General features: G+C 40.5%; 2 protein-coding genes across 12 annotated transcripts in view; both read left to right on the plus strand.

The window, feature by feature from the left end:
* Window positions 1–319: 319 nt before the first annotated feature.
* LOC139391722 (serine/threonine-protein kinase Sgk1-like) lies at window positions 320–17,012 on the plus strand. 2 transcript variants are annotated; one of them, XM_071139217.1, is made up of 9 exons: window positions 320–564; window positions 10,839–10,914; window positions 12,238–12,310; window positions 12,535–12,720; window positions 12,897–13,141; window positions 13,372–13,591; window positions 13,895–14,050; window positions 14,209–14,298; window positions 14,546–17,012. In XM_071139217.1, exons 1-9 carry the CDS (start codon window positions 537–539, stop codon window positions 14,705–14,707), a joined length of 1,236 nt encoding a protein of 411 aa, XP_070995318.1. In that variant the 5' UTR covers window positions 320–536; the 3' UTR covers window positions 14,708–17,012. The 2 variants fall into 2 exon arrangements, with proteins under 2 accessions (XP_070995318.1, XP_070995317.1); XM_071139216.1 differs by lacking the exon at window positions 320–564 and adding an exon at window positions 10,049–10,310.
* A 3,152-nt stretch (window positions 17,013–20,164) lies between these two features.
* Window positions 20,165–27,589, plus strand: part of LOC139392461 (eyes absent homolog 3-like) — a 29,232-nt gene continuing 21,807 nt past the window's right edge. For 6 of the 10 annotated variants that reach the window (XM_071140463.1, XM_071140465.1, XM_071140460.1 and 3 more), the window contains exon 1: window positions 20,165–20,296. The gene's annotated coding sequence lies outside the window, so the exon portion shown is untranslated. The remainder of the gene's footprint in view (window positions 20,297–27,589) is intronic. The other 4 variants (XM_071140468.1, XM_071140469.1, XM_071140464.1 and 1 more) reach the window with 3 other exon arrangements.

Raw genomic sequence — 27,589 nt, forward strand, 5'->3', positions numbered from 1 at the left:
AAAATAAGTAGTGCACTGTGATGGGAATAGGGTGCATTTAGGATGCAGACTAGGTTCCCTCGGGCAGGACTCCCATACTCACGGGAACAGTATCCTGACACCTGCTATTGTTTTGTTTGTGGCTCTCTGGTAGATAAAGGAACAGGTGAAGGGGGGTTGAGAGGGGGACAGGTGCGTCACACTTCTCTGGTTTCGCCTCTTTGGTTTCATCAGTTCAGCCAGTACTGCCTGGGAGAGAGGGAGACACACACACAGAGAGAGAGAGAGAGAGAGAGCGAGAGAGAAAGAGAGAGAAAGATAGGGAAGTGCGATGAAGGAAAGGATTTGCTGGTCTTGTGAATTGCAGAGTCAAATTCTTTCAAACGGTGCTGCAGAGAGATAGAGAGGGGGATATTACTGAGGGAGAGGAGCTAGAGACAAGATTACATCATTCATACGCACACAGAGACATACACTGGAATATTACTGCTTCAGACACACACACAGAGAAACAGACACAAATACACAAAACACACTGCACCTAAATAGAAGAGGACATGAAGACTGGCAAGAAATCCTTCATAGGTAGGAACTTCTTTCATTTCTTGTGTGATAATAAGCTTTATCTGGCAACGCCTATCCCATGGGTGACATGTTTGAGGCCATTGTTGTAGGTCTAGAACAAGTGGAGTTCAAATATAACTTTTCATGCTTTATTGTCTTCATTCAACTTTGTTCTTTCAGTCTGTTCCATCATCTCTTTCAGATTCTCTTTCCTTCCCTTTTTTTACGTGACTTACTTCTTATGGTCTCTCTCTAAATAATTTAGTCAGGGAGAGAGGCAGGATTTCATATCACCTCCTGCTCCATCTATCTATCAATCACACCTCTATCTGTCCCATCACAGGTGACATAATCCACTTTACTCTTATAATCATCACTCACCTGGATGGTAGGGAGCAGCCAGTAATCACTAAACACGCTGAGATTATGTACGAGGGAAAAGAAAGTGACAGGAAATATCAGACAGACAAAACACTTTGTTTAAGCACACTCTGTTCTTTGAATGTAAGTGCATTCCAGCCAGCTACCCACTCATTCATTGCTTCATTCACATTTACACATCTTTAATCATGATCCATCCCATGTATGGATTAGTGAGAGAGAAACAGGGTCGATCCACAAAAAGAGGGCCCTTTGCATCTCTTTGATATTTTAAGTAGAAATTGTCCACCAATATTGCATTTTAAAATATTGTTATATTATATGAAGTGCCTTTTAATATAGACTACATGGATTATTCAATAAATCAGATTTTTATAAAGGCTTGCTAAAGTGCGAAAATTCAGCATTTTGACATATCCCTGCGTCAACCCTGTGTCACTTCTAGGAATATTTCAATTAATTTAACATCATTGTAAAGCCCAAATTATTTAGTTTTTCTTTACAAAGTAATTTCTGAAGATTAGTATTTTTTTCATGTGATTAGTCTGTCCCTCATTGTACGATCAACACTATTAAGTGAACTGAACTCTCGTTTTAATATGATAAAACTATTATTTATATATTTTTAATTCAAAAGAAACAATGAATAGGCAAATCATTTTGTAAAGCAGGTTAGCTGGTTCTACTCTTTTTTGACATTTTCTGGTGTTTTTTGGAATACTTTTCAGGTTGTGTATAATATGCCAACGCTGTTACCCATAGACATACAGGTTAGAAATGCTTTAGGAATTTGATTATTTTTTGTGAAGCTTGCATTCAATTGCACCTCCCTGTTGCACAAAACAAGCTTCCATTCCCCCTGTCATAAGGGGATTTATGGCTGGTACTGTTACAGTCAACCCTGTTACTTTCTTTGGCATATAGTATTGTTTTTATTTTACATCTTTCGATGGGAAAACATGTTTTTTATTAAGTTGAACATGTGCTTATTATGACCAAAAAATTTAATTAGGTGAAATCACAAGGTTTTTTGACCAAGTTACACTTTTCATAAGTCACCGAAATTGGTGGAACAACCCAACAAAGGAAGGGGGGAGCAGCATCTTGAAGAGAGAACTTGAGTCACAACACTCCCCATTGATTAATTTATTGATGCTTGTAAACATGAGTTGTGTTGTCATTTTGAATGAATGTGAGTGGTTGTTCTGTGGTATAATCCCTAGACGCTCCCCTGTACCATCCACTGAACCGTGTTGAGCTAGGTAATGCTGTGGAAGTCAGTAGAGCGTGACAGGCCTGTTGTAGAGTAGTCACCTGGCTCTGGCTGCACCAGCAGAATTGTATCTATTTCCCTTTTTAGTGCACTTCTTTTGACCAGGGTCCATAGGGCTCTGGTCAAAAGTAGTGCACTATGTATGAAATAGGGTGCCATTTGGAACAGCCTAAGAGAACAGACTCAGGGGGAATTTGGCTTTGCCCATAATACAATGGCTATTGGTATTGGTCAAATTAATTATTAATTTAGAATGAATAGTAGTAGCAGTAGCTAGTGAAATGTACTAGTAATTATACCCTCAGCAGGAATATTAGAAGGTGCGGTTGTGGTAGGCCTGGTATAGTAGGTTAAGTTTAAGTTAAAGTTAAGTAACAGTTGGCTTAATGTAGATTCTAGAAGGACATTGCTAATAGAGTACTTGGTGATGGCGCCAGAATCGTTACATAAACTCTCACCTAAAGTGAGCTTCCGTGGCTGTTAACCATTGAGTTGATGTTGAGTCATTGGGACTCAAAGGCACATATCCGTATCCCAGCTGACTGTGATTTGAATATCAGTCATCTCTGTTTCTGGGGAATTGTAGAAGGAAATGGAGTTGTACGTAATGCTACCGTATAGATTGTGCTAGGATGATGAGTTAAGCCTCCTACTCACTCGGACCTGAAGCTGCATTGCAGTGTTCATTGTTCAAGGACCCCAACACCTCCAGTACTCTAGTCTCTGTGGGTCGACGTTGAATAATGCCAAAGTTTCCTTGAGCATAGACAGAATGGACAGCACAGACGTAGATAGGTACAGAGAAAGAGCAATAGAAGGGAAGAGGGAGGGGTGGGATGATTCTCTCGAGGAAATTGAGAAAAAGGGCAATCGAGAAGCAGTAGAAAAGGCAAAAATGATGGACGTGGAGAGAGATGGGATCTAGCAGGTGAGAAATTGTAGGGAATTACACTGGAGGTTCATTACTCAACCGGGCGACTCACACCAGGTGGGGGGGGGGGGGAATCAATGGAGCTGCTGGCAGCATAACTGTGGGGGCAGGAAGTCAAAGCCCTGGGCTGCATCCCAAATGGAACCCTATTCCCTACATAGGGTAGTGCACTATTGGCCCTGGTCAAAAGTAGTGCACTATGTAAAGAATAGAGTGCAATTTGGGACGCAGACCTGGACACTACCTCCCTCTCTTAGACAGTCAGAGTGAGAGGGAGAGGCTGGCTCCCCCACCCACTACCCACTCCTCCCTGGAGCCACGACCCACCTAGAGTGAGTGGTGCGGGGGAGGCCTGGATGTGGTGGTGCGGGGGCGCCCCCCTCCCCTGGTGGTTCCTTCAACCCAGCAACAGCAGCAGGTTAACCAGCCAGGTGGGGGTCTAGCTGCACAGCAGGCCCTGCCTTCCCACCAGATCCATCCAAAACAGATGCAAATGGAACCCTACTCCCTTTGTGCACTGGGGCGGCAGGGTAGCGGTTAGAGCGTTGGACTAGTAACCGAAAGGTTGCAAGTTCAAATCCCCGAGCTGACAAGGTACAAATCTGTCGTTCTGCTCCTGAACAGGCAGTTAACCCACTGTTCCTAGGCCGTCATTGAAAATAAGAATGTGTTCTTAACTGACTTGCCTAGTTAAATAAAGAAAAAATAAAACTGTGGGCCCTGGTCAAAAGTAGTGCACTACAAAGGGAATAGGGTGCCATTTGGGATGCATCCGTGGGGACCTGAACCAGCAACACACTGTCTTGGATGTAAATACTAAACTCAAACATCCGTAAGAGCAGAACATAGAGAGATAGCCAGAAACAAGTAGCCAAGACAACATGAAGTAGTAACGTAAAAGAAGACAGTCAGGCTGGAGACTGGGGTTTAATAACAGATAGTACTAACAGAGGCATTTATCAGCCGCTGCTGGCGAGGACAGGGGTCCTTGGTGAGTAGTGACTCATCATGGGTAGTATTAACCAGTTGCCTATACTACCTGTCTGCTTGGCATGAATCAGACAAAGAGATGGTTGCAAATGAAGGGCTTTTTTTTAGGATTGGGAGGATGCTAAATATAACCGTTAAAGCCATTATGTGGTGTTGTTGTGTGAAATAGTGTTGTTTAATGAAATAGAGAAAGGTCATCTTTGACTGTTAAACATGCAAAGCTTTTAAACTGTAGATTCAGCACCTCTGATTCACCACATGTTTCCATTGCCATAAAGCATCTCCAAAAGCAGACTAAACACAAGTCGCAGGCTTTGAATGACTAATTTGTCAGAAGGAGAATCGGATTGCAGCCAAACCTGGATAGAAGGGAGTTCCCCCATCTACACATTGTAATCCTGATCCTCTCTTTTGGTGATTGTAATGATGTGCGTACACACTAGGAAACCTCGTGCTGGCATTATAGTAGATGACAGATGGGCAGGGTCTAAGCATTCTTTTATTTCGGAAAATACATGGGACATCAGAACTTTTGGGACACAGCACAGTGGAAAAATATATGGCAATTAGAAATCCAAAATATACTGTGTGTGTAAAATGTCAATATAAACTGGAAGTAGAAGTCTAGGTGTTGTTGTCCATTAGTTTACTCTAATTAGGGAAGGGGTGATAGGGTTAGGGAAAATAATAAAGGAAAATAGATTTAAAATAATAAATATATATGTTGTACATACATACATTACAAGTCAAAAGTTTGGACACACCTACTCATTCCAGGTTCTTTATTTTTTACTATTTTCTACATTGTAGAATATTAAAAAAGTGTTACAAAAATCTAAATACAGTATATTTTATAATTGAGAGATTCTTCAAAGTAGCCACCCTTTGCCTTGATGACAGTTTTGCACACTCTTGGCATTCTCTCAACCAGCTTCTGGAATGCTTTTACAACAGTCTTCAAGAGTTCCCACTCATGCTGAGCACTTGTTGGCTGCTTTTCCTTCACTCTGCGGTCCAACTCATCCCAAACCATCTCAATTGGGTTGAGGTCGGGTGATTGTGGAGGCAAGGTCATCTGATGCAGCACTCCATCACTCTCTTTCTTGGTCAAATAGCCCTTACACAGCCTGGAGGTGTGTTGGGTCATTGTCCTGTTGAAAAACAAATGATAGTCCCACTAAGCGCAAACCAGATGGGATGGCATGTCGCTGCAGAAAGCTGTGATAGCCATGCTGGTTAAGTGTGCCTTGAATTCTAAATCAAATCACTGACAGTGTCACTATCACACCTCCTCCTCCATGCTTCACAGTGGGAACCACACATGCGGAGATCATCCATACACCTACTCTGCATCTCACAATGATACAGCAGTTGTAACCAAAAATCTCAAATTTGAACTCATCAGACCAAAGGACAGATTTCCACAGGTCTAATGTCCAGTGTTCGTGTTCCAAATTCTGATGCTGGTAACTCAAATAAATGTATCCTCTGCAGCAGAGGTAACTCTGGGTCTTCCTTTCCTGTGGCGTTCCTCATGAGAGCCAGTTTCAATTGGCCCGGTGTCGTCTGGGTTTGGCTGGTGTAGGCCGTCATTGGAAATAAGAATTTGTCCTAACTGAATTACCTAGTTAAATAAAAGGTTACATTGTAACATGTAAAAGCTGGTTCAGAGTGTGCAAAGCTGTCAAAGGGTGGCTACTTTGAAGAATATAAAATATATTTTGATTTGTTTAACACTTTTTTGGTTACTAGATGATTCCATGTGTTATTTCATAGTTTTGATGTCTTCACCATTATTCTACAATGTAGAAAATTGTAAAAATAAAGAAAACCCCTTAAATGAATAGGTGTGCCCAAACCTTTGACTGGTACTGTATATATTGAACAGAAATATAAAATGCAACATGTAAAGTGTTGGTCCCACTTTCTATACGCACAAAAATCGTATTTCTCTCAAATTTTGTGCACAAATTTGTTTACATCCCTGTTAGTGAGCATTTCTCCTTTGCCAAGATAATCCATCCACCTGACAGGTGTGGCATATCAAGAAGCTGATTGAACAGCATGATCATTACACAGGTGCACATTGTGCTGGGGACAATAAAAGGCCACTAAAATGTGCAGTTGTCACAACACAATGCCACAGATATCTCAATTGGCATACTGGCATACTGCAATTGACATATTCCATACAGGAATGTCCACCAACGCTATTTCCAGAGAATTGAATGTTCATTTCTCTACCATAAGCCACCTCCAATGTATGTCCAACCGGCCTCACAACCGCAGATCATGTGTATGGCGTTTGTGTGAGCAAGCGGTTTGCTGATGTCAACGTTATGAAACGAGTGCCCCATTGTGACGGTGGTGTTATGGTATGGGCTGGTAGAAACTATGGACAACAAACACAATTGCATGGCAATTTGAATGCGCAAAAGTACTGTGACAAGATCCTGAGGCCCATTCTGAGGCCATCTTTTTTTTAAGGTTCAGATTCATATATGTATTCCCAGTCATGTGAAATCTAATCTTATATTTAACCTTTATTTAACTAGGCAAGTCGGGTTAAGAACAAATTCTTATTTACAATGACAACCTACTGGGGAACAAGTGCCTTGAGGAACAAGTGCCTTGTTCACAGGCAGAACAACATATTTTTTCCTTGTCAGCTCAGAGATTCAATCCAGCAACCTTTCAGTTACAGGACCAACGCTCTAACCACTCAGCTAACCTGCCTAGATCAGGACCTAATGAATTAATTTCAGTTGACTGATTTCCTCATATGAACCAAAACTCAGTCAAATCCATGAAATTGTTGCATGTTGTATTTACTTTTTTATTCAGTATATATTACCAAAAAAAAGAAAAATAACACACGTGCACATGAAGAAAGCGAGGTGTATTTACTGCAGTACAAACACACAACCAGTCCTGCAGAGACGGTATTTGTGCACAAAAGAACATGTGTTAATGTGTATTCAAGTCAAGCAAAACTGAAATAGATTCAACTGTGCGTGGGAACTTGAATATCCCTAGCTGTTTTCAATCATTTTTGGTTACAAATGTTCCCTTTAAAGTGTTGATATCACACCAGCATGACAGAGAGGAGGTTATGTGTGTGAATAAGGGCTTGATGAGGTCAGGAAATAGCCTCTACCTAAGCTCCTAACAAGGGTTATGTCCAAAATGAAACAACATTTGAAAAGTATAACCTCCATAGGCAGTTTAAAGTTCTCACTGAAAAAATGGCTAAATAGTGGCATGTCTCAGAAGTGTGTCATTAGACTCTAGTACAAGGGTGAGAAGAAAATGCCCGGGATAGCATATGGTCTGCCTTTTGGTGCCTATTGTGATTGTCTTAGATATTTATTAGGGATTGATTGTTTTATATATTAGGAATTGATTTATATTTTAGGGGTATTTGAGACAAGGGAGATATACCTGTTTGTCGTTGTTTATTAGGAAATGGAACTGTACTAATTATCTCATTTTATGAAACAAACAACAATAGTCTGTCAAGCTTTTGACCTTGGTGTTATCCTTGATGATCATCTTAAATTACATGTGGCGTCTTCACCAGCTGGAGCACCCTTTTGTATGTATTTTTTACAATTACATGAATGGCACCCTATTTCCTGTAGTGCAGTACTTTTGACCAGTTGTGCACAATATAATGTAGGTAATAGGGCCCCATTTGGGACACAACCCAGGTGTCAATGTCGTGCCATCTGATCCCGACAGTGTGTAAATAGATCTTTGCTGGGAAAGTATACTACCATAACCTGACATGACACGATTAGCTGTTGTCTTCACACCATTTTGCCTCTTCATGTACTTAGCTTGGCAACATGCTTCCTCTTATATAGTAGGAACTATCGGTCAAATTCAGTCCCGAGATGGGACATCCTTCAAAGTATGCATGACTATCACATGCCATTGAGCAAGCAAAACATCCCAAATGGCACCCTATTCCTTACATAGTTCACTACATTTGACGAGAGCTCTATGGGCCCTGCTCAAAAGTAGTGTGCTCTGTGGGGAATAGGGTGTCATTTGGGACATAGCCTAGGAGTTACCCCTGACAGTTCTCTGTTTTGATCCTGCGGTTTGTTTTAATGTTTTGATCTGCACTGTCACTGTATGCATAGCTCCATAACTGGGCCTTATGTCAGGGAAAGAGGCCATTTTGTAAACATCAGGGTTAGGATTTGATGGTGTATTGTAGAATATAATGTCTTGCAGAATATGAAAGAAAATCACTTTTTTGTTGGCATATTTTCACCTGCATTTGAATGTTCCTTGCATTGACTTGCTTCCATCCTTTCATAAGAACATATTGGATATTTGCTGATGATGCAAACAGGGAATTGGCTACAGAACTTAAAAAACTTTAATCTTGAAATGCTTTTCTCCAAAAATGGGTCTCGGGATCTTGTCACGGTATTTTTGTGCATTCAAATTGCCATCAATAAAATGCAGTTGTGTTTGTTGTCCATAGCTTATACCAGCCCATACCATAACACCACCGCCACAATGGGGCACTCGTTTCACAACGTTGACATCAGCAAACCGCTCGCCCACATGACGCCATACACATGGTCTGCGGTTGTGAGGCCAGTTGGACGTACTGCCAAATAGTCTAAAATGATGTTGGATGCGGCTTATGGTAGAGAAATGAACATTCAATTCTCTGGCAATAGCTCTGGTGGACATTTCTGCAGTCAGCCTACCAGTTTCAGTGGTGTAAAGTACTTAAGTAAAAATACTTTAAAGTACTACTTAAGTCATTTTTTGGGGTATCTGTACTTTACTATTTATATTTTTGCCAACTTTTACTTTACTACATTCCTAAATAAAATAATGTACTTTTTACACAATACATTATCCCTGATAGCCTAAAATACTTGTTACATTTTGACAGGAAAATGGTCCAATTCACACACTTATCAAGATAACCTCCCTGGTCATCCCTACTGCCTCTGATCTGGTGGACTCACTAAACATAAATGCTTTGTTTGTAAGTTATGTGTTGGAGTGTGCCCCTGGCTATCCTTCAATAAAAATAAAAAATCATCAATTGTGCCGTCTGGTTTGCTTAATATAATGAATTTGAAATGGTACATTTTAGCAATTCCATTTACTTATATTTAAAACCAAATACTTTTAGAGACTTTTACTCAAGTAATATTTTACTGGGCGACTTTCACTTATACTAGAGTAATTTTCTATTAATAAGGTATCTTTACTTTTACTCAAATATGACAATTGAGTACTTTTTCCACCACTGGCCAATTGTACATTGTGTTGTGTGACAAAACTGCACATTTTAGAGTGGCCTTTTATTGTCCCCAGCACAAGGTGCACCTGTGTAATGATCATGCTGTTTATTCAGCTTCTTGAAATGCCACACCTGTCAGGTGGATGGATTATCTTGGCAAAGGAGTAATGCTCGCTAACAGGGATGTAAACATTTTTTGAGAAATAAGCTTTTTTTTGTGTGTGGAACATTTATAGGATCATTTATTTCAGCTCATGAAACATGGTGTGTTTATATTTTTGTTCGGTGTGTTTATATTTTTGTTCAGTGTGTTTATATTTTTGTTCAGTGTATTTTTGAGGCTGGTGACAGAAGTCTGTGTAGGATCAATGCACCTGTTATTCAATTTTTCATTATAAATTATCCAGAGTGTCTTTAATCCTATCGGTTCTAGAGAGATTACAGCCATCCGTATCTTTCCATTGGTAGAAAAGGGGGTTGGGGGAGCGATGTTCAATCTAGTGCGCTCCACCTATGCGCTGCTGCGTGCCTCCTGTCATTCCCCGCCTCCTGCAGGCAAGATATGGAGTTGCGGAATCCCGTGACATCACTACCTCTGACAGTTGCTTGGTAACCAAGTGTCGTCAGTATGCCGCTCCTCCTTATACCACGTGCTCAGTATATAACTCTTTGCCGCCCAGCGCCCTGGATAGACATTTTAGACTGATCGTGTTCGCAGGCAAGATTCTCTGTAGCCAGTGCGCATGAAGTGGAGCAATTGGTACTAGAGCAACCAGCGTGTCTTCTCCATAAAGGGGCTTTCTTTTGGCGCTGTTTTACAAGTGGATACATATTTTTATTCACCATGGCTGTTACCAAGGCTCCATGTGAATTGTCTTATTGCAAAATGAGAGGAATTGTGTCAGTCCTCACTGGTAGGCATATTATTTCTGTTAATCTAAGTTCAATTATTTTATTTAGAATTTAGCTTCTACATTGTGGTGTTTAATAGTATGAATCAATATTCTATGGATTATGATTTGTAGATGGACTGTATGCTCCTTTACTCATGTCCATGTTTGTGATATAGGCTTTGAGTGTTATTTTTCACTATGCGACGCGGCGGTTCGCCGAAGGAAGGAATATTTTGTTGCATAACGACTAAATTTGGCACATAATGCGTTATAACGGGATCCATTCCAAATCACTTTTGAACCTCTGAAACATTTTAGAATGAAAGCTTTGAACAGATTTAGTATAGGCATACGGCTATAATTTCTAGACTGTTCATCGCACTGTGATGAAATGTAAGCTGTTATCTATCCCAGGTAGATAGTAGAGGCCTATCCATGGCCCTAGTTCTGCAATGGTGTAGTTTAGGTCTGATGAAGGGCTGTGTTAAATCTGTGACGTTGTGTTCTCTGGGCGCCCAGCTGACATACATGCTTATTTTTGATTTGCAGCTTTCATCAAGGAGAGGAAAATTGGACTTAACGACTTCATATCGAGGCTGGTGTCAAACCCACATATGTGTCAACAGTAAGTATTATATGGAGCACTTGTATGGCCAAATGAGATGTTTAGATATTATATATGAGCTACCAGCTGCCAATGAAATATGATAATATTATGACAAATTATATTTTCTGAAAGTATAGATATTTATCAAATAGTCAATATATATGATAGGTGTGCACACAATAGGCCTCTGTGCGACATTTCATCTGCTTCCCATGGCATTAGATTAGGTCTATGTGTTTATTTATAATTGTATAGGTCTACCTAGGTCAGTGTAAGTACATTTCTACTGTACATTTCCAATCCAATCAACTGCACATCACTATTCACATTTTGAGTCAAAGCAGTAATCTGGGGCCAAGCAGGCAAAGCCAGCACAAGAATAGCTATGTCATGTCAAGTGTGTTCCCGCCATGGCCTCTCCAGTGCTTAAGCACCTTTTCTGCAAATCCCCTGTGTCCCCTTGACTGGGATAACCGGGTAATTGAATTAAGGGTGCACCACACAATATGGTTTGTACTCAACAGCCTAAAAAGGGGCGAGGTGGGGGGTCTAGCTCAGTGGAAAATTCCAAAACACCATGGGCTCCCAAGTGGCACAGCGGTCTAAGGCACTGCATCTCAGTGCAGTGCCTATAGTACCTGGTTCAAATCCAGGCTGTATCACATCTGGCTGTGATAGGGTGGCACATAATTGGCCAGATTTGGCCGGAGTAGGCCGCCATTGTAAATAACAATTTGTTCTTAACTGATTTGCCTAGTTAAATAAAGGTTCAATAAAATATACAAAAAATGAAATACCATCATCAGGTGTTATAGCAGTCAGATTCTGGGCTGTTTGTGCTAGTCATGTCTGATCCCCTGGCTTAGAACTACTTTTCAGATGGTGCTGCAGGCTACATGGTGTATAGGGAGGGGCTCAACAACAACTGAATAGTCTCTCGGGAGTTAGAGAAAAGAGACCCTTATTGTCTCTCAGGAGTTAGAGGAGAGACCCTTATTTACAGTCTTGGCCGGTTTGTATCTCATTGGGGTCAGTTATGACAAATGGAACCTTCTCTATATAATTACTCAATTAAATCACTGTAAAACTCACCATTTTACTGCGATGTCCGACTTTGAAAAATAGTTTGAATCGTAATACTGGCCTGTGATGGCAATCTAAGTATTAGACTACTGTTATAATTTAAACACTCTAGAAAAAACAATGTCAACTTAGAGAGGTCACTCATCCCTATAAAATCACAAAGTGGCAATGAGTGTATCAGTCAAAATAACCATAAGTTATTTTGAGAATCATAAGTGAAGGAGGATTCCATTCTAACATTCTCTGTTCATTCCTCAGCTCTGAAGTTGACTTCCTCAAGATCGATGAGAACCAGAATGAGAAGCTGGACAATGCTGAGCTCTTAAATCCGGTGAGCATCAGCATAACACATGCCTTGGCCACTGGGACAGACTGAGCCAAAAGGAACCCAATTCTCTATATAGTGCACAAGTTTTTAAAAGAGCCCTATGGTAGTTAGTGCACTATATAGGGAATAGGGTGCCATTTGAATTACCAGTGTGAACTGTAAATAGATAATTTTATCCAGAGCCAAGATGGTCATTCTTAGCTCCTTCTCTCCTCCTCTATTCTTAGATGCTACTGACCTCCCCCAGAAGCTCACTAGCTGAAGAGCTGGCGATCAAACCATGTGATTTTGACTACCTGAAAATCATCGGCAAAGGGAGCTTTGGGAAGGTGCTGCTGGCTCGACACAGGGAGAGCAACGAGTATTACGCCGTCAAGGTTCTACAGAAGAAAATCATCTTGAAGAAGAAAGAAGTGAGTCTTACTCTACTGATATTCACCATAAAAACACACAGTCAATACTCCAAGCAAGGTGCAATAGCCACAAACACATACAACCACTCAGTCGCTCGCTCAGTTGCTCTAATTTAAGTATTGCACTGATGTCATTGTGAGTGGTATGCTCATCTTTCTCTTACTCCCTCATCTAGCAAAAGCATATAATGGCGGAACGAAGTGTCCTGATGAAGAATATCAAACATCCTTTCCTGGTGGGGCTGCACTATTCCTTCCAGACTACTGACAAGCTGTACTTTGTGCTTGACTACGTGAATGGAGGAGAGCTGTTCTATCATCTACAGAGAGAGAGGGTGTTCCTAGAACCCAGAGCCAGGTTCTACGCTGCAGAGATCGCCAGTGCTCTGGGATACCTCCATTCCCTGCATATTGTTTACAGGTATGAGCTAAGATCCTATCATACACCACCCTCTGGTGGTGACTATATTTCATAGCACATGACAGAAAAAATACCACTTATAGAAATGTGTAGTCTGGTCCAGTCAATAAGGGCCAGTGATTTAGAGGAAGGTAAACGGACGTAAACACTGTTTATCCACCTTTTGCATAAAAATGCATTAAGTATAGGGAGAGTTCCACTTTCCTAACCCTCTCTCTTCAACTTCACAGAGATCTGAAGCCTGAGAATATCCTGCTAGACTCTGCGGGCCACATCGTCCTGACAGACTTTGGCCTTTGCAAAGAGGGCCTTGCACCCACTGGGACCACCACCACCTTCTGTGGAACCCCGGAGTATCTGGCCCCCGAGGTGCTGCAGAAGCAGGCATACGACCGAACCGTGGATTGGTGGTGCCTGGGATCCGTGCTTTACGAGATGCTCTATGGACTGGTGAGGCATTACTGATCACTGCTCTTTTCAGCATCTCTTTCATGGTTCAGTTTTCACAATGCGTTTACCTTAGTTATGATATCCACTATCAATACATCCCAAATGGCACCCTGTTCCCTATATAGTGCACTTCATTTGACCAGAGCTCTATAGACTCCGGTGGGACACCGTATGTCACCATGTCAGTTATATATAAGGAATGTCAGTATGAATCACACAAGTACACTGACAATCATGGTGCGTGGTGTGTGTATGGATTTTGGCCACGTAGCATGTACTGATTTTTGCTGTCTCTTTCCATAGCCCCCCTTCTACAGCCGCAACACAGCTGAGATGTACAACAATATCCTGAACAAGCCTCTTGTACTGAAGCCCAACGTGTCCAACGCAGGCAGAGAACTGTTGGAGGGGCTCCTGCAAAAGGACCGCACTAAGAGGCTGGGAGTGAAAGATGATTTTGTAAGTACCCACACACACACAGACATAGACACAGACAGAGCAATCAATGTACAACAAACAAATACATTATATGAATAACACACAAGAAAAAAATACTACTACGGTCTCAGTATTGTTCTGTACCAGTGGATTGATGTAGTGTTTTTATCTGCCTCTAGATGGAACTGAAGTTCCACACCTTCTTTTCACCCATCAACTGGGATGACCTGATGGCAAGGAACATCACACCACCCTACATTCCCTCAGTGGTAAGTACATCTACCAACAATGTATACATGTAGTCTTCCAGGTTAACATGAGAGAAGTACAAATGTACCCTTTCTTGTTCACTTCAAGTAGAATTTCCATTTTGTTTTACTCAAAAATGGTCACAAACTGCATCCCAATGACAGCAATGTATATATTTAGAGGCTGTATGGGTGTGAAATGTGAATTTGATGTTGGTGTTTTAGAGCACGTCTCTAATATAGTGCTCTGTTTGGTTGGCTTTCACAGAGCGGGCCTACGGACCTCAGGCACTTTGACCCAGAGTTCACCCACCTCCCTGTGACCTCATCTCTGTGCAACACGGACGGCCTGCTGGTGACTAGCAGCATCAAGGAGGCAGCTGGAGCCTTCCCAGGCTTCTCCTATGGACCCGCTGACAGCTTCATGTGAAGGACTCCTCTATCCACCTCGATCCTCATCCCCTCCACAGTCGAAAGGGGGAATAGAAACAGACAAACGCTGCCTGGGACAATGACCACGCACTGTTAGAGCAGTTTAGGAGGTTTGCATGGCCTGCTAATGGAAATCCTGAGTGACATGCCTAAGAGGCATGAAAAGGGGGTCCAGAAAATCCAGATCTTGTTGGATTGTTGCATGAGGGGTGTAGATTGCATGGGACTCTTATCTTCAACACCAATGGCCCTACCTACCCACCCACCCCAAAACTGATCCAAAGTGTGCCAAGGTGGGAAACAGAGATTATGTTTTGTACTACAGGGAGAAAGGACATTTCTCTCAAATCGATGTGGACTACCACCACTGTCGGAGATAAGGATGAAGTGCCTGAAGTTTCAAGGCAGCGAGAACAGTACTGTACCCACAGAGCTAGGCAAGAAGAGCCGGCTGCATCAAACCCGCAGACTTTCCAGTCTGTTTGGACTTATGACCCTGGCGCTAGCTGTAGAGAGGTCCATGCCTTCCTAATCTTTCTGCATATATTGAAGATGTACATGTCTGTTCGAGTCACAATGCATTTGTTATCTGTTTGTTATGTGAATGGTCGATTGCACTTGAGGAAACAAGGGTAAAGAAAATGTTTGCGTTGCTTAAGCATCCACTCTGTCTCTTGGTCAACTGCATATCTTTTCACCCACAAAATCATATCTCAAACAAGTAGGAAAACACCAGAATGGATAATGAAATTTCAACAATTTTGTTTTGGACCAAATAGGGTACTATGGTACCATCTGAACCAAATTCTACTGGTGGATCATTTTCGTCCAAATACTGATGATAATAATAGAGCAAATGAATGCCGATGCATAGAAAGCAGACACGGAATATGTTATTTTACAAGAAATCTGCATGTCATGGCATAGTAATTTAATTGTAATCTTACCAAATAATGCATTGGTTTACTATTTTAATGGTACTGTTCATTTTACTACAGTATTTCAGTTTGAGAAATTACAAAGTACTCCTTTTAAAAACACATTTTCCACTTGAATCTTTAACAAAAACCATAGTAATATATTAAGAAGCTCCAAATGTTTAACTATTTATACTCCCTATGTGAACAAAATGTTCTTGCCTTTGTTCTTCTAATACCTGCACTTTTACCCCCCTGAGACTGTGTTGACATATTGTGTTGACATAAATGTTTGTAGACTCATTAATATATTTTTTATCATAAATACAGAAAATGGAGTATACAGTTTTACCAGCAATAATAGGTCTTCTGCAGTAATAACACATTATATCAATCATTGTTATTCTTGCGAGTGAAAGTGATTGCTGTTTTGCTGGCAAAACACTCTAGAGAATCCATTATATTGTTATGTATCTCCATTTGCATTGTGTACAGAACTCCTGCTAGATTGATATAGAAAGGAACTGTACATGCATTTCGTTTTGTAAAGTGTGCCTGTCTGTTCCAGCCATGTTACAGTAGGATAGGTAGGCCTGATCCATTTGTATATATTTCTTCCGTTATCCTCATGGTCTGGAGACCACGACCTGAAAAGCTGTGCTGCTGCAATGACATGAGCTTAGACTGAAATGACTCTTTGTAAACAGCGCTAGCGCCGTTCATTTACTGATGGCCCTAAATAGTGCAATAACATCGCAGGCTTGGCAAGAATCACCTTTAATTGATCAGAGATATATTTTTTCCATTAGTCATCATGCCTTAAAAAAATCATCCTCTAAAATGACAGATTATGGAAGATCACAGTGTTTACCAGATGTCAGTAGTCAACATTTTTTAAAAAAGGGCATGAACTGATTTTATTTTATTTGGCCTTAACAGATATAACCTTGTAATGGCTGACAGAACAAATGATGAAAATCACATGTTTATTTTTATATAGTGTAAATTGATAAAGGACTGACACTTAATTTGATATGTCACTTTAACTTCCTTGATCCTACCAAGTCTGAAAATGTTGGTCTGCAAAGAAGTATTGACTCTGCCGTGAATATCTACAGACCATTCTGTGGTACCGCTCGCTTCCTTCTTGTAGAAAATTACAAACAACGCAATACAGTTCTAGGTGATTTTCTTCCATATTTGGAAGCTTTACATATGTTATTTGTTTTTGTATTTTATTTCTCCATATATATTTATTTATGTCATGACACAATGTACTGTATGTTTAAAGACCAGAGGACAAATTCCTAGTATTGATAAATTAAAATATTGAATTGTTATCTATCTGTTCAAAATGGTAAATAAAATGTATTGACCAAATTCAAATGGAAGTGTGAACCAAGTGATTTTTCTGGAGGCCAGTTTGATACTAAATAGGAGTTAAGAAAATATATGGTAAGTAGTATGCTAAAATAGTAAGTAGTCAGTTTTAGCTGACTACATTCTATTCCAAGGAACACGTTTTCATACATTTTCTTATCAATTTAAAAAAGCACCACACACTTGGTACATTTTGATTATTGGTGCTGGTCTCCTGGAAATATAGGCTACGTTAAATTTTATGCACTGAGTGTACAAAACATTAAGAAAACCTGCTCTTTCCATGACAGACTGACCAGGTGAAATCTATGATCCCTTATGTCACTTGTTAAATCCACTTCAAATCAGTGTAAATGTGGACAGGTTAGGATTTTTAAGCCTTGTGACATGGATTGTGTATGTGCGCCATTCAGAGGTTGAATGGGTAAGACAAACTATTTACGTGCCTTTTAACGGGGTATTGTAGTAGGTGCCAACTTTACTCAACTGTGGAAATCGCTGGAGCCAACATGGGCCAGCATTCCTGTGGAACACTTGGCACCTTGTAGAGTCCATGCCCTGACAAATTGAGGCTGTTCTGAGGACAAGGGGAAGGACAACTATTTTTTCCCATACTATTGGTCTGAAAATTTGATACGATCTGATGTGACACGCGTAGTTAGTGCAATCCGGGTTGCTTAGGACATCCCTACACTAACCAAACATTTCCTAACCCTATAGGGGTACTTCGGGATTTTGGCAATGAGGCCCTTTATCTATTTCCGCAGAGTCAGATTAAGTCATGGATACCTTTTATGTATCGGTGTCCAGTATGAAAGAAGCTGAAATTTCAGAGAAATGTGCATATATATACACACACACAGTGGGGAGAACAAGTATTTGATAACCTGCAAAATCAGTAGTGTTTCCTACTCACAAAGCATGTAGAGGTCTAATTTTTTATCATACGTACACTTCAACTGTGAGAGACAGAATCTAAAAATCCAGAAAATCACATTGTATGATTTAAGTAATTAATTTGCATTTTATTGCATGACATAAGTATTTGATACATCAGAAAAGCATAACTTAATATTTGGTACAGAAACCTTTGTTTGCAATTACAGAGATCATACGTTTCCTGTAGTTCTTGACCAGGTTTGCACACACTGCAGCAGGGATTTTGGCCCACTCCTCCATACAGACCGTCTCCAGATCCTTCAGGTTTCGGGGCTGTCGCTGGGCAATACGGACTTTCAGCTCCCTCCAAAGATTTTCTATTGGGTTCAGGTCTGGACACTGGCTAGGCCACTCTAGGACCTTGAGATGCTTCTTACGGAGCCACTCCTTAGTTGCCCTGGCTGTGTGTTTCGGGTCGTTGTCATGCTGGAAGACCCAGCCACGACCCATCTTCAATGCTCTTACTGAGGGAAGGAGGTTGTTGGCCAAGATCTTGCGATACATGGCCCCATCCATCCTCCCCTCAATACGGTGCAGTCGTCCTGTCCCCTTTGCAGAAAAGCATCCCCAAAGAATGATGTTTCCACCTCCATGCTTCACGGTTGGGATGGTGTTCTTGGGGGTTGTACTCATCCTTCTTCCTCCAAACACGGCGAGTGGAGTTGAGACCAAAAAGCTCTATTTTTGTCTCATCAGACCACATGACCTTCTCCCATTCCTCCTCTGTATCATCTAGATGGTCATTGGCAAACGTCAGACGGGCCTGGACATGCGCTGGCTTGAGCAGGGGGACCTTGCGTGCGCTGCAGGATTTTAATCCATGACAGCGCAGTGGGTTACTAATGGTTCTCTTTGAGACTGTGGTCCCAGCTCTCTTCAGGTCATTGACCAGGTCCTGCCATGTAGTTCTGGGCTGATCCCTCACCTTCCTCATGATCATTGATGCCCCACGAGGTGAGATCTTGCATGGATCCCCAGTCCAAGGGTGATTGACCGTCATCTTGAACTTGTTCCATTTTCTAACAATTGCGCAAACAGTTGTTGCCTTCTCACCAAGCTGCTTGCCTATTGTCCTGTAGCCCATCCCAGCCTTGTGCAGGTCTACAATTTTACCTCTGATGTCCTTACACAGCTCTCTGGTCTTGGCCATTGTGGAGAGGTTGGAGTCTGTTTGATTGAGTGTGTGGACAGGTGTCTTTTATCCAGGTAACGAGTTCAAACAGGTGCAGTTAATACAGGTAATGAGTGGAGAACAGGAGGGATTCTTAAAGAAAAATTAACAGGTCTGTGAGAGCCGGAATTCTTACTGGTTAGTAGGTGATCAAATACTTATGTCATGCAATAAAATGCAAATGAATTACTTAAAAATCATATAATGTGATTTTCTGGATTTTTGTTTTAGATTCTGTCTCTCACAGTTGAAGTGTACCTATGATAAACATTACAGACCTCTACATGCTTTGTAAGTAGGAAACACTGCCGATTTTGCAGGTTATCAAATACTTGTTCTCCCCACTGTATATATTGATATAATAACCATCATATCAAAATAAATGTAGAGTCATGCAATGATGTGTGGTCTTCCCACTATGACTCGTGGGGAAAGCATGCAGTTTATTAGGCTACAAATGAAATAAATTATGATGACTTTCACAGTGTGGTCAAAGTGCAAAATGATGATGGAGGTGCTTCTACACCTGCATTGCTTGCTGTTTGGGGTTTCCGGCTGGGTTTCTGTACAGCACTTTGTGACATCAACTGATGTAAAAAGGGCTTTACAAATACATTTGCATGATTGATGAGTGATTGATTGATGAGTTTGATGCTCCTTTCCAATAAATATCAAGGGTCTTATTCTGATGACATGATCATTGATGCTTGGCTGCCGTTTGACAAATAACAATATAATCTCGCTCTTTTATCCATAATAATCGTATTTTGTAGGTTATATGTGCGCAGTTGGCTAGAGCGCACATGCCAATACCAGTGGGCACACTTGCTATATAACGCAACAACAAAAAAAGTGAGAACCATTTAACTTGTCTTTTATTCATCACATGGGAATTTAACCGCAAAAGGTATGTTTATGTGCCATACATCATCATGCACAGCCTTTTATCTGCGACAAGTCAGTCAATTTGATGCAAACATATCTAAAGTATCCCTTAACCACTTAACATTTCAGCTTCAATGGTGGGTAGTGACGTCCCAAAGATCCCGGATTGCAAGGACCTTGCACACGGCGTAACATGAATAATCAAAACTTCCTGCTAAATAGTGGTCGAACAGACAAAGCGGTGTGGATTCAGTACGAAGATATTCGACTAAAGCAAAAATACATTACACCAATGGTAAGGTTAAGTTTGACTAACTCCAATGTAGACCCACGGGCGATAACGATTTCTAACTTTGGAAGGGAAGTTCCAACACGTTGCGGTAATACCCCGTTAGCTAGCATAGCATCCCGAGAGCGTTGGCTAGCTAGCTAAAAACAATGCCGTTTGCTATGCGCTAGCTAAATCTTTCTAGTTAGCTATGTTCCCGGTACTCAGCTAATTGCAATATATAAAACCATATCTATAGATTTTCAATTCCTCCTAGTTTGCTAAAATGAAAAGTCCGTTGGATAAGTAACGTAGTAATTTGGCTAACTTAGCTAGACATCGTATTTGCTAGCAATAACTGGACTTCACCTTCACAAGCTGTCCTTGACTCTACAAATGTAGAATGTTCTAGTAAGCGTGCCATCGCTAGCAACACTTAATCGTGTATACAGTTTCTGGATAAAGATTAACAGAAATTAGGAACCAGTGTTGAGCGTGGAGCAGTTAACGTTAGCACACCTGTTTTGGGCATGCTAATTACTTATTAGTACCCCCCCCCCACTCACTTGTATAGAATTGAACTTGGATTTGCCTTGGAGGCAAAATTGGCTAGCTATTTTACTATCATCTGCACGCTTATCATTCAAAATGTATTGAAATGACAGTCTAAAGTCAGCCTCAGACACCCACCACCATAGCTGCCGTTAACAAGGCTAGTATTTACACACTAAAAGCAGCTACCACCAGATGTCCTAATTATCTTGTAAAAAAACGGAATTGTCCGCAGGAAGCCTGAAGTTAATTACATTTAAATGTATTCTGCCCGTTGTCCGTAGTGTTGGTCCTTATGCAGGGAGGGATTGATAAAAACAAATTAAACGGACATTCCAAACGTGGGTCTATTGTAGACCCACTTCCTCTCTACTTACCTAGCTGTATCTTAATATCTGGGGGAGAGTAGCTTGGGGATTCTAATATACTAAACCTCATGTCAAAATCCTACACGTGCGCCATACCTGCCTGCACACGTAAAAGCAAGAACTTGTGTGGGACTTTTATTTTGACATGTCCATGAGGTAACAGTTAACAGAAACTGCATGGGTCTACAACAGACTCACGTTTGTTTTATTTAGATGTTTTTTCTCAAATTCCCTCGACAGAGTACGTTGAAATTACATTTTCCGGCGGACTAATGTTTTTTTTGTAAGCTAACGTTAATTCCCAGGAACGCTACTACTAACGTTAGTGTGTAAAATCAGATGACTACCGCCACCACAGATAATGGCATGCTGCCAGCTTGTCATTGGTCTTTACCTGCGTTTACCTGCTACTACTAGGAAGGTCAAAGTTTATAATCGAGTAGCTTTTAATTAAAATAATTTAATTGAAACCATAGCAGGATGTTATCGAAATCCAGCTAGACAGTAGGTTATTTGTTACCAATAGTCCACGAGTCAGAAAGAAGCAAGAACAGAATCCAAAGGTACATCAGTTTTCAATGGGCTGGTTTCATTGACACAGATTTAGCCTGGTCCTGAACTAAAAGCATGCTGAGCTTGCTTTTTTTTGTCCATGACTAGTTTTAGGTTCAGGCCTAATCTGTTTCTGGGAAACGGGCCCTATATGTTATGTTTAATATGAATCAAATCAAGCTCAATGAGCTACGTTATTCAGAAAAAATTTATACAGTGCTTTCAGAAAGTATTCATACGCCTTGACATATTCAAAAATGTGTTGTTACAGCCTGAATTCAACATGGGTGGAATATTTTCTCTCTCTCACCCATTTACATACAATAATGTGTCTTTAGAAATGTTTGTAAATGTATTGAAAATGAAACACAGAAATATCTAATTTACATAAATATTCACACCCCTGAGTCAATACATGTTAGAATCACTTTTTGGCAGTGATTACAGCTGTAAGTCTTTCTAGGTAAACTTCTGAGCTTTGCATTCTTGGATTGTACAGTATTTGCACATTATTCTTTAACAAATTCTTCAAACTTTCAAGTTGGTTGTTGATCATCGCTAGACGGGCGATTATTTTTTTAAAGTCTTGACATAGATTTCAAGACTATGTCGTGTCTTTACTATCATTAAATTGAAGACTTAGTTTTTATCAAAGATTTTCTGTAATTAGTATTATGCGATCAAACTGATTAATCATGTAACCGTAATTAACTAGGAAGTCGGGACACCAAGGAAAATATTCAGATTACAAAGTTATCATTTCCTAAAATAACTTTTCAGATATTTTCATATATGATCCATAGTCTTCTGATGAATGAATTATTTACTTTATCTCACGTTAGTCTCATTCCAAACGTCGTAAATTGTTGGTTATCTGCACGAACCCAGTCTTCACTATGAGTCATCCATACATCAATTGTCTTAAACCGTGTATTTATTACTAAGTAATTCACAGAAATGCATAAACAAACAAACAAGGTAAATATGTTTTCTAGAAATGATAGGGGAACGTGCCCTAGTGGGCTAAACCGGCATCGTGGCTTGGTGGACAAAAGGGGGAGTCAGCTGAGAAGTCACCTATAGAGTGACAATTATAACATTTGAAATGCTAATCCTTTGCTCACTCGGGAACAATTGCAATCAATACATATTTACGCTCAGTGTGTCGTCTTGATCGCTGTTGAAAAGTTTGTTCTGTTGGAGAGTTTCGTCCTCTCGCTCTCTAGTTCAGATTGACATGAATTCATTTGTTATAGAATGGATGTTTCGGTGGTTGTCGTTCTTCGCGTTCAATGATACCGAATTCCTAGCTGCAGACTAGTAATTAATATCAAAGACTTGTTCTTATTCTGTTGGTATCGATACTCTGAGTTTAACCACGCGGTATGGTTAAAAGATTCAGCAATGGTCTGCAACCTTTGTACTCCCGTGATTGAGAGAAACGTGGTCTGGTGATAATTTCTCAAAGTTGGGTTTTATTCGGAATTGCAGAAAAGGGGCTGTCCCAGGATGCCTGACCCTAACTGGGCTCAGGGGCGGTCCTCTGATTTAGTTCTCAAAAGGGAATTGGAGTTTCCTTCATTAAACAGTCCAACATCACATTGTAAAATTGTGTAAACAGTATCATACTCACTCATCTTATACAACAATTAGATGTAAACCTCATATCTGAGGCTATTATATAAACAGCGTTATGGTAATGTGGCCACACCGTCTCCCATGAGCTTCCACAAGTTGTAACAAACGGACCAGTTCGTAGCTGGATTCTTCACCGATCTTTTATACCTTTTCCAGAACGTGAAATTTGTTCGGACCTCAAGTTCTGTGAGGTGGAAGAAATTCCTTTGTTCTCTATGAAAATTCACTCTCTTATACTGTGTGGCCATGAGGCAGGTTCTTCTCCTCGGGAATTTACAACCTCCCTCTGACCACAGCAGCCTAGTTGAAGGAGGCAAGGGGGAGGCAGGGAGAGGGGGATGGGGCTTGCTGTACCCGAAGAGGGCAACGTCATGACAACTATTTAATAAAAAATTGTAACTAGGCCACTCAGGAACATTCAACGTTCTCGTGGTGTATTGAATTTACCCCAAACATAACACTTTGTAATCAGGACATAAATGTAATTTCTTTGCCATATTTTTTTCATGTTTACTTTGGTTCCTTATTGCAAACAGAATGCAGAATTTATTTATAGTTTTTTCTGTACAGTCTTCCATTTCACTTTGTAATTTAAGTTAGTATTGTGGAGTAACTACAATATTGTTGATCCATCCTCAGTTCTTTCCTATCACAGCAATTAAACTCTGTTTTAAAGTCACCATTGGTCTCATGGTGAAATCCTTGTGGTTTCCTTCCTCTCTGGCAACTGAGAGGAAAGACACCTGTATTTTTGTAGTGACTGGGTTGATTGATACACCATTCAACGTGTAATTATTAACTTCACCATGCTCAAAGGGTTATTCAATGTTCAACTCCCTGGTCTTTGTGGTTGCATCAGTTTGCAATTCACAGCTCCACTGAGGGACCATACAGAGATGAGTTAAACACTATTACACACAGTGATAGTGAACTTATTTATGGTTGCCATAACAAAGGGAGAAAATACTTATAGACATTTCAGCTTTTTATTTCTAATTAATTTGTAAAAATTCCTAATCATAATTCCACTTTGACATTATGGTTTATTGTGTGTAGGCCAGTGTGACAAAACGTGGAAAACGTCAAGGGGTGTGAATACTTTCTGAAAGCACTGTAGGGCCGGTTTTCCTGGACAAAGATTAAGTAAAATCAGCACAGTGCTCCTGTAAATGTTACAATGTCTTAGAGGAGGCAATAATAACAGTAAGATCATCATACACACAATGTTTGCTTATCAAGACAACACTCATAGGCAGCACAGAGACATCCCAATTTTAATAAAGTTACATTTTCATTGTTGGACATAAGACTAAAAACACCAGGAACATTTTTTATTTTAACTTGAGAAATCTGAGCCCAAGTATCGTATACAAATGTAAGCAAAGCTTGAAATTATTTTCTTTTAGCCCAACATTTGTATTTGTAATTATGTTCTTGCCCCGTGACTATCCGCTCGACAAAGAAATCCACCCACAGCTGAATCTAGTTAATGATCACTGAAGTAGACTACAGTATAGCCTATTTAAAAATAATAATAAATAAAGATTCATACCTCAGTGTCTGTGGAGCTGGTAGGCTTGCTTCATTGTTTTGCATAAAGCATACTATAGTGCCTGTGTGTGTTGTGATTCAACTGGCTAGAAGTTTAGTGACGGTTCTGAGAACTGGAAACACCATAGGGTAACATCAGCTGATCACTGTGTACAGTACAGCAGGTTACCTATGTCGACAGCAGGTGCCGTGAGTAGCTCGAGCTTTTGTATGGTTGTCAGGACAACAGAGATTGCATTGGGTTCACAATAGTCTCACAAGCCAGATCTTAACACTGTATTAGATTATAAAGGCCAGATTCATAATATGCCTATATTCAATAGAAAATGCCAGGGCTGTTTGCAAATCTTTTTAAACCATCAGATTAAATTCGTATTTAAAATTTTAGAAGTTTACACTGCACTGCGAATGACAGGGATATTTTTGACTTTTTATTTAGTCAAAGGTGCCCTCATTTGAATTCTTCAGCTTTGCCTTTTGGTCTTAGTACTACTGAGCAGTTCTAGCATTATGGATGTTACATTTGCATGCAATATCACAACTTTACTGTCTCAGAATGCACAAAATATAAAATGTAACTTTTAATGTGTGTCTATAGTACCCCTTGGGGGGAGTGTACAGTGCATTCAGAAAGTATTCAGACCCCTTGACTTTTTCTACATTTTGTTATGTTACAGCCTTATTTTTGGGTTGCAAAGTGTCTGAAACTTTACGGTAAATTTCCAGAATTTCTCCATGGGAAGTTAAGCCTGGGAATTTTGCTTGAATTCATCAAAAAAGTTAGCTTATAACAGTGAATTTTTTTGTGGGATGCACAAGGCAATTCTAGGTCTTGTGGCATATTTTGGTTAAACTATCCCCAATTCAATGGAATTGCAACCCTATGCATGCACAGTGCATTCTTCCATCACGTGTACAGCTGATGCTCAAGATTTTTCACAGTAATGAGATACTATTGAGCCCACACTACTACACTGTCTGAGCCAAGGACTACATGCTTTCTGGTAAGTTTTGATTACAATACTGGGTGGGGTGAATATATTTTGTATGACGTACATTTCTTTTTTTTGTTAACTAGGAAATAGTAGCCTACAGCAAAGTGTGTTTTAAATCATTTCTAACTTGTTTACAATTTCTTCTAGTTAGTTTTTGCTACCATGTGGGTTTTAGCTTGCTTGAGCCTGCTCACTGAGTGTTAAGTCACCTGTTTCCATGTTTCATTTTAAAACATGTATCTTACAAAAGCTGTTTAATCTATTTATCTTTACATGGAATTGTAACTTTTTTTTTCTCTTTTTCTAATCTTTACAAGGAAATGCCACGGGCACTATCTGATGTATGGAGACATTTCACTGCAGCTAATGTAGAAGGAATAGCTGTATAAATGTGCAAATACTTTGCCAAATCCTATGTGAAGAATGCAACAAAAGTGCAGAATCATCTGGCCAAGTGCATAAAGTTCCCTCACCGCTCACAACAAGCAACCTCTGACAAAAGTCCCTCTACCTCTATTCGAGGTGAAAATAATGATTCAGACACCTTATCGATAGCAACAGCTCATGGTCCTCCTGGAATCAGGAGTTTTTTTATTCAATGGAGGAACGTAGTCAGAGAAATGCTGATATGAATGTCTTGCTCAAGTTGTATATACAACTGGTTCACCTCTGATGCTCACAGGCAATGTGTATTGGAAGAGAATTCTGAATGTTCTTCAACCAGCATGCACCCTCCAACCAGACATGCTTTATCTACTAATTTGCTGGATGTTCAAGTGAAGGTCAAGCAAATCATAGAGAAAGCAGACTTTATTGCAATCATCTCTGATGGGTGGTCGAATGTTCGTGGGCAAGGAACAATTAACTACATATCCACCCCTCAACCAGTATTCTACAAGGGCACAGACACACCGGTCTCTACATTGCAGATGAGCTGAAGGCAGTCATCAATGACCTTGGACCATAGAAGGTATTTGCACTGGTGACAGACAATGCTGCTAACATGAAGGCTGCTTGGTCTGAAGTGGAGGAGACCTACCCTCATGTCACACCCATTGGCTGTGCTGCTCATGCATTGAATCTGCTCCTCAAGGACATCATGGCACTGAAAATAATAGAAACACTACAAGAGAGACAAGGAAATGGTTAGGTATGTGAAGGGTCATCAAGTTATAGCAGCAATCTACCTCGCCAAGCTTAGTGAGAAGAATAAGAGTATCACATTGGACTTGCCCAGCAAAACCTGTTGGGTTGGTGTTGTCATCATGTTTGACAGTCTCCTGGAGGGGAAGGAGTCTGCAAGAAATGGCCATATCACAGTCTGCTGATATGGACAGCCCCATCAAGAGGATCCTCCAGGATGATGTATTTTGGGGGAGAGTGGTAAGCAGCCTGAAACCTATAGCAGTAGCCATTGCACGGATTGAGGGAGACAATGCCATCCTGTCTGATGTTCAAACTCTGCTTGCAGATGTAAAAAAGAAATCCGTACTGCCCTGTCCACTTCACTGTTGCTCCAAGCAGAGGAAACTGCAGTTCTGAAATGCATCAAAAAGCATGAAGGCTTCTGCCTGAAGCCCATACACGCTGCAGCGTACATGTTGAACCCCAAGTATGCTGGCAAGTGCATCCAGTCTGGTTCAGAGATCAAGGCCTATGGTGTC

The sequence above is a fragment of the Oncorhynchus clarkii genome, chromosome 32, assembly GCF_045791955.1.
Source record: "Oncorhynchus clarkii lewisi isolate Uvic-CL-2024 chromosome 32, UVic_Ocla_1.0, whole genome shotgun sequence".
In the NCBI taxonomy this organism is placed as follows: Eukaryota; Metazoa; Chordata; class Actinopteri; order Salmoniformes; family Salmonidae; genus Oncorhynchus; species Oncorhynchus clarkii.

Coding starts and splice junctions, on each gene's coding strand:
- LOC139391722 (XM_071139216.1), top strand. CDS start 10,241: ATGGCTGTTACCAAGGCTCCATGTGAATTGTCTTATTGCAAAATGAGA. Junction 12,721..12,896: donor TCATCTTGAAGAAGAAAGAA/GTGAGTCTTACT, acceptor TCCCTCATCTAG/CAAAAGCATATAATGGCGGA. Junction 14,051..14,208: donor TGGGAGTGAAAGATGATTTT/GTAAGTACCCAC, acceptor ATCTGCCTCTAG/ATGGAACTGAAGTTCCACAC.